This window comes from Chiloscyllium plagiosum, unplaced genomic scaffold, assembly GCF_037043375.1.
Source record: "Chiloscyllium plagiosum isolate Xiang-an unplaced genomic scaffold, Cpla_swu_hap1 HiC_scaffold_26, whole genome shotgun sequence".
Classification (NCBI taxonomy): Eukaryota; Metazoa; Chordata; class Chondrichthyes; order Orectolobiformes; family Hemiscylliidae; genus Chiloscyllium; species Chiloscyllium plagiosum.
In genome coordinates this window covers 49,754,425-49,765,775 of record NW_028270164.1, presented here as the reverse complement: position 1 = coordinate 49,765,775, position 11,351 = coordinate 49,754,425, and the positions used below count along the sequence as shown (strand labels likewise).

General features: G+C 39.5%; 1 protein-coding gene across 2 annotated transcripts in view; it reads right to left on the bottom strand.

Moving 5' to 3' along the window:
• Positions 1-254: 254 nt before the first annotated feature.
• The window catches only part of tmem9 (transmembrane protein 9), a 98,158-nt gene continuing 87,061 nt past the window's right edge, over positions 255-11,351 (bottom strand). For both annotated transcript variants that reach the window (XM_043717021.2, XM_043717020.2), the window contains exon 5: positions 255-5,216. In XM_043717021.2, coding sequence (XP_043572956.1) covers positions 5,073-5,216 — 144 coding nt within the window. In that variant the 3' untranslated portion in view covers positions 255-5,072. The remainder of the gene's footprint in view (positions 5,217-11,351) is intronic.

Below are 11,351 nucleotides of genomic sequence, written 5' to 3'. Positions count from 1 at the left end.
GGATCCGGTTTACAAACCAGGTAGACTAGCCCCACCCATTTCACAAAGCAAAGTTGAGTGTGTTCTTCACAAGGTGGACCCCATTAGTGACCAACATGATACCTGCATGGCAACTCTTAAAAGAGTCTGTTATAGTTAAAAGGAGGGAGTGGCAGTCTGTTATGTGGTGACAGTGTGAGCTGTGGGTACAATACAAATGTTTGAACTGTTAAATAGAAACAAAACGTCTTCCAGAATGAATTACAAGCACTTGATGCTTTTTGCAATCTTTACTTAGATGTTTGACTCCTCTTGCAGTTCATAAAATTCAGAATTAAACAAGTCGTTTTTACAGTGACAAAAAAAACATTGGAATTAAATTAAACAAGAAAATGATTTCCACTTCAAATCAATGATTCACAGAAAAAAAGTGAGACATTAAACTCACAGGTACCAGTGAGACCATTAGATTCGGCAAAGTAGAGAAAAAGATGATAGATTTTCACAATAGTACAGTACTTTTACATACACTCATATTCCCGCAGGAATAAACACATTTTTCTGCAGATGAAAAAGCTGCACCGAGGTTAACTTGCTCAGCCGACAGAGCATCCCCAAAAGATTCCTACTTCATGTGTAGGTTCTTACCCCAAATTATATGCAGTGACATGACAAAATCAAAGTGGATGTGCTTCCTTCTTCCTGTTATAAATAGCACAGGTGAATTGCCATGCTCAGATCTCACAATACCGTCCACCCCAATCATTAGAGGGATATGCTCTGTTGTACCAGTGCTCCAGTCTGAGATTTCATTCTGGGGTAGAATCCACATTAAGTTTACTATAAACCAAAAGTCATTCAAGGAATAAACTATTTATACTGTAGAAAGTTTTTGATTCTTTGAATAATCAGATAGCATTATATGAACACAAATCTCAGGAAATAAACTGAAGCTTCCTATTCGAAACAAAAAAGTGTGGATCTCAGTTCAGAAATAAGATAATTTGATTAACAAATAAATCCACAAACTCAAATAATTATTTTACAGCAAATTTGTAGAAGTTACAATGCAATGACTAGGGTATATATTAATTTGCATATTCATACATCACATTATCACATTGAAACATCTGAATACACTTCATAAAATGAATTACATTTGAAGTGCAGTGATTATGTAGACAATAATTAACAGAGTTACTGTATCGAGTCATACCATTATCGAAACCCCTAAGTGAACCTCTTAGCTTTTACACTTTGTGTTCATTATACCAGCTTTACAGATCAGAGTGTGATGAAGTGCTGTCCAGTTTTACAGCAAGAGGTTACCTTGCAGCTGGTGGCTAATTTCATTTTCACAGGAAAATAAACCAAGAGGAATTAAGCCAGAGTTGACAAATCTGAACATTTCAGAAAAATAAGAGTTGATCCACAGATTAAACAGTCCTCAAAGTCCAGACTAGCTGATTGGAAGGGCAGCCACTAGATTTGTTTACTAATGTTTGCAGGTGATGATCTGCTGACTGATGTCCCAAACATTAGGACTGTCTGATGTTAAATACGGAATACACACACACACACACACACACACACACACACACACACAGAGAGTCTACAATTTGTTTTAAAATATTGTCAGCCTATGAGTATAACAAACTTCACTCTTCAGATGATTTATTCATTGGGCTTGACGTCCAACTTCACTAGGCAAAGAAGTGGAAACTCCTGCAAATCGGAAGCCAATAATTTACCAGTTTAAAAAAAAACCTAAAATTAATACTCACACATTACACTCCAAAGCATTTTGTGCTCAGGAGGCATAATAACAAGAAAAGTTGTAGTTCTTTTACAATGCAACACAGAAACTTCCAACACAAGTAATACACACATCAACATTGACTAGTCACTCTCACCCTACCAAAACCAAGGAGATTCCAATGATATGTTAGAGGTTTTGATTCAAATAGACAGTCCCCCTCAAAATATTTCAGCAACCAATGATCTTCAAACAGATTCAAAGACTTTTCCTGAAAGAACAGGGGTGTACAGTAATGTGATTGGCCATGGAAGTCTAGTCTGGAGAGAGAGGGATGAGCGATAATACTTTTTATTTTCTTTCCCTTCTCTTATTCAAAAAGGTAAAATGCTTAGATATTTGAAATAAATTGAGAACTGATCACAGAAACAAATTAAGATTCAGATATTAGTGAGTCCGGGGATTACCACAGGACTAGCAACCGCACTGACAGTGTTCAGGTGTGATCAAAGAATAGGAAGATTTCAAGGGCACAGCCATGCCAAACAGAGGCTAGACTAAAGGATTTAACACATCAAAGCCTTTGGCTAATAGCTGCAGATTGCCTCTTGCCAAATTGCTTAAGGCGAGTTACCCACAAACTTTGAAAAGGTCGAAACACATGAACTCACCAGCTTGCAGGCACCATAAACATCCTTTAATACCTAATATTTCAGTTCTGCCTCTGCTTTTTTGCTTCACTCTGCCACTTCCCAATAATTTCTTAAAATTGATGAAGTTGTTTTTGATGAATTCTTGCAAAATTCCTGATTACCGAGGGGATCAACCTGCTGGATCTCTTTTAAGCAACTCGTTAAACATATTAGTACTCTTCCCTTATAAGGGTTGTTTTAAATGACACAGGAAGGCACTCTATTACACCAGGTTATAGGATAAAGACCTGTTCAATTAGAATATAACTTGTTCAAATATGATCAGTAAATTGTCTGAATCAAACATATTCCATTTGGTCAGCTCCAACAGAAGTATGACAGGGACAACTCAAACTGCAGATACGTTCCAATGTAAAGGAAAAGGTAAAGTCATCAGACCATATGGCTGCTCTCTCATTAGACAGAGCTAACTGTTGATGGTTTATCCTGACGGTCACCATGCCTCAGGAGATGGAAAAGGTCGAGAACATTGTTCCTTCACGGTGCCCTCAGTGGCGCAGGGCTTGAATCCATGCTGTTGGTGTTATTCAGCGTCACAAACCAGCCTGTACCTAGTGCTACAGTACATCACAGAAAGTGAATAGGTAAACTGTTCCTCAGACCTTGGTGTTCATTACTGTACTCCCACTCCTCCTAAATAAACTAGCTGAGCCCAGAAACCTATTACGTGGTATAATGACGTAGATTATTACAACATGGTGATCATTTATTTTAATACAAGTTGAATATATCACAGATTAAAACTGATTGATTTCTGACCAAATCCCCATATAGAGCTAGGTTATTTAGCTTCTGTTCAAGTATTTTTATTTACATTCAACAGTTGCTGTTTGGAAGGAGTGTTGAGAGATTTCAAGACAAATTCCGAAGAGCAAAGTAACAACTTCAATTGATCAACAGTGCAGAAGTGAGGGGCTGTATGGAGTAAGGGAATGATAACTTGCATCATGAGCTCACTGACACAGTAACATGTTGGCATCACTGCAGGTCACAGTGTAGAAAGGAGTCTAACTCTAACATAAACCTGCTGTCCAATTTCACATCGCCTTTGAATAAAGAGGTGCTGTGCTTTCCGGCTTTATGTACATTTTTGGGCTGCAAAACGTTGCCACAACAGCAACTGATTTAGACATGAGTGAGACAAAGGAAGTGAATGTACATTAAGAAATTCCTTCCAAAAGGAGCAATCTGTCACCACACCATCAGAAACACAGATGTTAAAACCATACAGCTGCGTAAGATGGCCAACCAAACCTGAGCTTAAACGAATTCTGGTCTGGGCTCTAGGCAAATCACTGGAGAAGCCTGGGCCACTGGGAGCTGTCCTCTAAATATCACAGCATTACTCTACTCACTCTGAAAGGTAGCAGCTCTTTAATCAATGAACCAGCCACCTTAAAGGGAACTTTCAGGGTTTTTATTCAACAAAATAGTCAATACTAGGACAGAAAAGATGTTACCTAAGAATATTCCTTTAAAGCAAATTTGCAAAGCAACAAATATTTCAAAATGCTGAGAAAGAAGTTCAATTGTAAAAAAACTAACATTAAAGGATGGCCAGGACAGGAGGAACATACCTTTGTGTGAAAATACTATGGATCCTGGAAACAATGTTTTGATGAACAGTCATACTGGACTTGAAAAGCTAACACTGTTTTTCTCTCTTGATACGTGCTGCCAGGCCTGCTGAGTTTTTCCAGCATTCTCTGTGTTTCTAGCTATATGGCAGCTGACAAACCAGAAACTTCACCAGGCTCTGCAAAAGGACCAGGGGTTTATGCCTTTTGAGTTAATATCCATCACTTCCAGCAAATGTAAGCCAGAAGTCCATGCGTTGCAGTGCCCAATCTTATTTTCCATTTATAACACAAGTGACTTTAATTTACCTCATTGGAGTAGAAGGTCTAATTGCAAACCACAGCTACTTTGGAGTGGAAAGAAAAAACTGTTTCATTCACAAAATTTCATAGCATTTTAACTGAGCAAAATACTAGACTACCACACCTTTCTACACATGAAAGTCATAGAGAAATAGAGAGAGTTACACACAGGGGGAGTGACAATGAAAGCAAAAGAGAAAGAATCTGTACACTTACTGCTGTCTCTCAGACCATCCTTCCACATGCTTGATTATTCTGAAGTGCAATCTCAAGGCACCTGGGGCATGTGAGCAAGCAATTTCCCTTTAGTTACAATGTGAATGGGGTAGAAGACTGTGCGCAGCACCTTAATTCACATCAGTAGAGGAGGGGATTGCATTGAGCACCGCATCCCTTGGACAAACAAAGCAGGCAGAACTTGAATCATGTTTTGGCAATGAAGCTCTAATATATCTCCTACTGCTGAGGCTTCCTCACACGTGCAGAATTTTAATCTTTTGAACATTTAATTAGGAAGCCACACTTAAAGAGGACATTAGGGATTCACTTTACAGAGACACATCCTCAAAAGGGAATACCAAGCAAACTGTTTAATGCTTCACATTGATGTGTGATGCATTTAACCGGACTGGTTAAAATAAAGCTGGGAGACAGCATTAAGTCTTCAGATTTAAAACCAACCTTCATGCTTCAAAGTGATAACATGACTAGGCCTGAACTACAGCAAGTTGAAAGCAGTGATGTTTAGCTGAGCATTTTGTGTCGGTCAAAGACAGTTTTACGCTGCTCCTGTACTTGACGCTTCCACCTTTGCTGGGCTCCCTCCACTCTCTCCAGAACAGTATTGGCACGAACTTGTCCATGGGATGGAGCAAATGGACGAGTGTCCTGGAGTAAAGATAAGAATTGAAGTAGATGATTAACTCTCATAGCATTATGAATAGTCTTCTTTATCCAAGTCTCATTTGATCATATTACCATGATCAATCTTATCTAGACTGGTCCTGTTTTGTCCCTTCTGGAATAACAGGCATGGTGCCCATCACACTCTTCCTGTTCAAGGCCACATAATTGCAATTCAATACTCTTCAGCTCAGATCTCAACACACACCATACTTTCTTCCATCTTTCATTATTCCTATTATCTTCATTCCTTTCAATCTCAAACTCCTCATTTCCTAAGCATACGTTACAATCTCTCACATTTATTTACTGCTCTTTCCTAACTAATCCCTTACTTGGTTTCTCTATAATTATATAAAACAAAACAATTGTACATGTTTCCAAGGCAAACCATGCCAATGTCAACAAATGCATAGCTTGCAATTATATTTAACACAGTTAAACGTTCCAAGGTACTTCACAGGAGCATTCTCAAACAAAATCGGACATTAAGCCATGTAAGGAGACACTGTGATAATTTTGGACAAAGAGCTAAGTATTAGAGAACATCACTTGCTCTTTTTCCTCTTTTAAGAAACGTAGTATATGTTTAAAGAGGGAATTTCCATGGTTAGACCCAAGGTAGCTGAACGTGCAGTTGACAATGGTGAAGTGATGGAGAGTGGGCTGTATGGAAGACATAAGTAAATAATGTGTCAACGAAATTGGCATTTAGTTAAGTGTAGAGCAAACCTGATGGCACGTTAGTCGTACTAACATTCCACCCAGTTTGATTATTCAATACAATTCCAGAGAAAGAGAATTGGAAAAATAGTCTGAATACCAGGGGACAAGTATGTAAGGAAGGCACCAAACATCTTGCACCATACTCTGGGGTCCATTAAAATCTGATACTTGCAAAACATTCACAGCTGAAAGTTACAAATAACACACAGAGTCTATGCTGCTAAAGCCACTGCTGAACATATTGGCACTGCCTCAAATTGTTCCAGCTATTTCGGTTTGTTTTTTTTTTGCTCTCATCCATCTTTTTTAGTTTTTGCAAAGGCCACAAAATGGACCAAGATACATTCTGAACTTTCCCCAAAGGTTGTCAAAATTATTCTCCACCATGCTATACTCAAGTTTCTACTCCCATCAGTCTTGTGATTCCACGCAAACCATACAGAGGAGCTCTGCACAATTGTGACAATAAGGTCGCTCAGCAGAAAACTGACCACAACAACATCTCAATTTGCATCACTACAAAACCCATTGAGCTGCCAAGTCAGAAAACCTCAGTTTTGTTTCACAGTCATGATTCAGTTGAGGATTACTAGTATATCAAATCATAGTGCCTTTAGTTAGTAAGTACCTTCCTTCACACCACACATTCCTTATTGTGTTTACACTTTACCCCACCATTGGTCTTCCCATTGTGTGGCCATTTGTGGAATGACTTCTGCTCCTACGTCTTAAAGACTGAGTTTCTGGGAACCATGCTACAGGATCTCATTAGTGCACAGCAATATACAGAGGAAATAATAGACTGATTATTTGCAGTAACCTCATTAAATGTCTGATAAAAGATGGGAAAACCAGAGCTCTTGCTGCCTGAAGAAGGGCTTATGCCCGAAATGTCGATTCTCATGTTCCTCGGATGCTGCCTGGCCTGCTGTGTTTTTCCAGCACCACACTTTTCAACTTTTGCTCCCAATCCCAAGATGCGGTTACAGCAAGTTACTCCTGTTTATCTACAAATTAAAAATATCTACCATAGGTAATGTTCAGAATGACAAAGATCTGTGAGACTACAGAAGCTGGGACTGTTCTCTGCAGATCAGAAAAAGGCTGGGAGATAGGAGAGTTCAATCTCAAAAAAGGATTTTAAAACAGTAAGGAAAGAGAAACTTTTTTTTTACTGGCAGTAGGGTCAGCAAACTTTATAGATAACAGAAAAATGACAAAAGAATTGAGATGAATAGATTTTCGAAAGGTGAATTATTATGAACTCGATTTTTTATTCTTTCATGAGATGTCATGGACTGGCAAGGTCAGTGTTTATTGCATATTCCTAATTATTCTTGAAAGGAATGGTTTACTAGGTTATTTCAGGCAGCAGGCAAAAGTCAACTACATTGCTGTGGGTCTGGAGTCAAATCAATTCTCAACTAGGCAAGGACACCTGGCTGGGTATGTGAATAGGAAGGGTTTGGAGGAATATGGGCTGGGTACTGGCAAGAGGGACTAGATTAGATTGGGATATCTGGTCGGCATGGACGGATTGGACCAAAGGGTGCGTTTCTGTGCTGGACATCTCTATGACTCTATGATAACAGATATTCCTCCTGAAAGGACACTAAGGAATTGGGTCAGTTTTCACAACAATTGATGATAGTTGTCATGGTTACCATTGCTGGGATTATTTTCAGAATATATTAGCTGAACTAGGTTTTACTAGCTGCCATTGTGATACTTGAAATCACGTCCCCAGTACACAAGCATGGTCCTCTGGAGCTATAGTCAACTGCCATTCCACCTCTGTCAATCTCTGAATGTACTGTATGAAAAAGCATAGAAGATAATTCAATAGCAATATTAAAAAGGAAACTGGATACATACTTAAAAATGAAACACTCAAGACTACAGGGCAAGAGCAAGGCAATGTGATTTGCTCAACGAGCTTTTTTTAAATAAAGCTGGTCCCTGCACAAAAAGTGAATTCATCTCCCTGTTCTAAGCTTCATTGATATATGGGACTGTGGTACAAAATGTAGAAACACTGATGTACAGTTTGCTGCAGAAAGATCCACACTGAAGGATCAAAGGTTTGTATGTAACTGCTATAAATGTACTAAGTGCTATTTAACTGTGGATTACTGGGAAATAAATATTCTGTTTCAGGTTTAAGATCTTCAAAATCCTCCTTATATTTTCTAATGTAATTTTTAATCTTTCAACGAAGTGGAAAGCCAGCTGGTGCATCTACAAGATGGGGAATGTTTTATCTTTCATTACATTACTCACCACAGTTTAATAATGTGGTGCTCAAATTTCAACAGCTTTTAAGGATGCTGCATTATTCTCAGCCAGTTGTGGGACTTGTGGCGAAACCTGTGCTAACTTGCAGGTTTCAAGATTGTAGCAGTGAGCTCACTCAGTTCACTATTTACCCTATCATGTCCCTCATGATTTTATAAACCCTCAAGTTCATGCCTCAGTCTCCAATGCTCCAGGGAAAATAACCACAGCCTATTCAGCCTCTCTCTATAGGTCAAACCTAGTTAAAAGAACCCACATTGAAATGCAATCGTGTGACCATGATGATCAATTTGGAAAGCCTTCATGAATGATCAACCATTAACCCACACCAGTTTCCACTTCCATGAGAGCAGACTCAACAAGATACATGTCCCTCAAGTTTGTTGTATTCTAATGATCAATCAACAACTCAGCCACTGAAATACACCTGGATTTACTTTCTTCAAACTTACCAATATTGCTCAAAAGTCTCACCAACAACAATTGTGAAAATATCAGAGGTATCATCTGCTGTATAACTTGCATCTTATATGCAGCAGAGGCTGCAGAACCAAGTTCACTAGGATTCAACTATTAACTGTCCCATACCTTTATCTGTTAACCTTACTATTTCTGTTCGTCAATAGTGTCTTTAATCCAGCGCAGCAACTGCAAACAGAATAACCTTTAACAAAAAAGGAAGTTGCTGAACTTCGGTAATATCTTCGAAAAAAAACTGCTTTAGTTCATTTAATCACCCTATCTGATTGGGAACTGAGAGGAGAAGCCCTTCACTCTGTGCAAAGGGTGGATTATAGTTCATAAACTATCTTAGGTGTGTCAACTTCCAACAAGAATACCACAAGTGTATTACTGCAAAGTGTTTGGGGGCATAGGACCGCAATTCAAGTCTAGAAACTGAGATTGAAGTAAAAGTGCCACTTAGGTTAAGTATTTAATGTACCTGTAAAAATTGTCTCGAGTAGAACTGAGCAGAATCAACAATTGAACCACACTTCAATGCAAAACATTTGTTGTAAGAACAGCAGGGGGATTCCAAGGATGAGTAAATAGACCAGTAACAGAAACCCTGGAATGGAAGTGAACACTGACTAAAACCATCAGGACACATTCATATGTTCATAGTAGGAAAAGAATTAGAATGGGTGCAGGAATTAAAGTATTTAGGAAATATAAGGAGATGAATGAGTATTTACTGTCAGCTTGAGCTCAATGATAAGCACTTTGTACCAGGAAGTTAAGAGTTCCAATCTAGAGACTTGAACACAATCTGCTGATATTCCAGAGAAGGAACTGAAGGATGCAGTACCATCTGAGGTGCTTTCAGTTCAAATGTAAAACTGAGATAATGCTTCGTCTTCCAGGTGTTTGGAAAATATCCTGGACCAATATGTTGAAGTAGTGCAGGGGATTCTTCCTGATGTGCTGTCAACATTTATCCCACAACCAGACTTGAATTGGAGAAAGGCCAATTTTGACGGTATTAGGCAAGAACTTTCGAAAGCTGACTGGGGGCAGATGTTTGCAGGTAAAGGGACGGCTGGAAAATGGGAAGCCTTCAGAAATGAGATAACAAGAATCCAGAGAAAGTATATTCCTATTCGGGTGAAAGGAAAGGCTGGTAGGTATAGGGAATGCTGGATGTCTAAAGAAACTGAGGGTTTGGTTAAGAAAAAGAAGGAAGCATATGTAAGGTATAGACAGGATAGATCAAGTGAATCCTTAGAAGAGTATAAAGGAAGTAGGAGTATACTTAACAGGGAAGTCAGGAGGGCAAAAAGGGGACATGAGTTAGCTTTGGAAAATAAAGTTACGGAGAATTCAAAGGGTTTTTACAAATACATTAAGGATAAAAGGGTAACGAGGGAGAGAATAGGGCCCCTCAAAGATCTTTATTCCTGATGAAGGGCTTTTGCCCGAAACGTCGATTTTGAAGCTCCTTGGATGCTGCCTGAACTGCTGTGCTCTTCCAGCACCACTAATCCAGAATCTGGTTTCCAGCATCTGCAGTCATTGTTTTTACCCCTCAAAGATCAGCAAGGCGGCCTTTGTGTGGAGCTGCAGAAAATGGGGGAAAGATACTAAGTGAGTATTTTGCATCAGTATTTACTGTGGAAAAGGATATGGAAGATATAGACTGTAGGGAAATAGATGGTGACATCTTGCAAAATGTCCATATTACAGAGGAGGAAGTGCTGGATATCTTGAAACAGGTAAAGGTGGATAAATTCCCAGGACCTGATCAGGTGTACCCTAGAACTCTGTGGGAAGCCAGGGAAGTGATTGCTGGGCCTCTTGCTGAGATATTTGTATCATTGATAGTCACGGGTGAGGTGCCAGAAGACTGAAGGTTGGCTAACGTGGTATCACTGTTTAAGAAGGGTGGTAAGGACAAGCCAGGAACTATAGACCAGTGAGCCTGACGTCGGTGGTGGGCAAGTTGTTGGAGGGAATCCTGAGGGACAGGATGTACATGTATTTGGAAAGGCAAGGACTGATTAGGGATAGTCAACATGGCTTTGTGCGTGGGAAATCATGTCTCACAAACTTGATTGAGTTTTTTGAGGAAGTAACAAAGAAGATTGATGAGGGCAGAGCAGTAGATGTGATCTATATGGACTTCAGTAAGGCATTTGACAAGGTTCCCCATGGGAGACTGATTAGCAAGGTTAGATCTCACGGAATACAGGGAGAACTAGCCATTTGGATACAGAACTGGCTCAAAGGTAGAAGACTTAGGGTGATGGTGGAGGATTGTTCTTCAGACTGGAGGCCTGTGATCAGTGGAGTGCCACATGGATCGGTGCTGGGTCCTCTACATTTTGTCACTTACATGAATGATTTGGATGTGAGCATAAGAGGTACAGTTAGTAAGTTTGCAGATGAAACCAAAATTGGAGGTGTAGTGCACAGCGAAGAGGGTTACCTCAGATTACAACAGGATCGTGACCAGATGGGCCAATGGGCTGAGAAGTGGCAGATGGAGTTTAATTCAGATAAATGCAAGGTGCTGCATTTTGGAAAAGCAAATCTTAGCAGGACTTATACACTTAATGGTAACATCCCAGGGAGTGTTGCTGAATAAAGAGACCTTAGAGC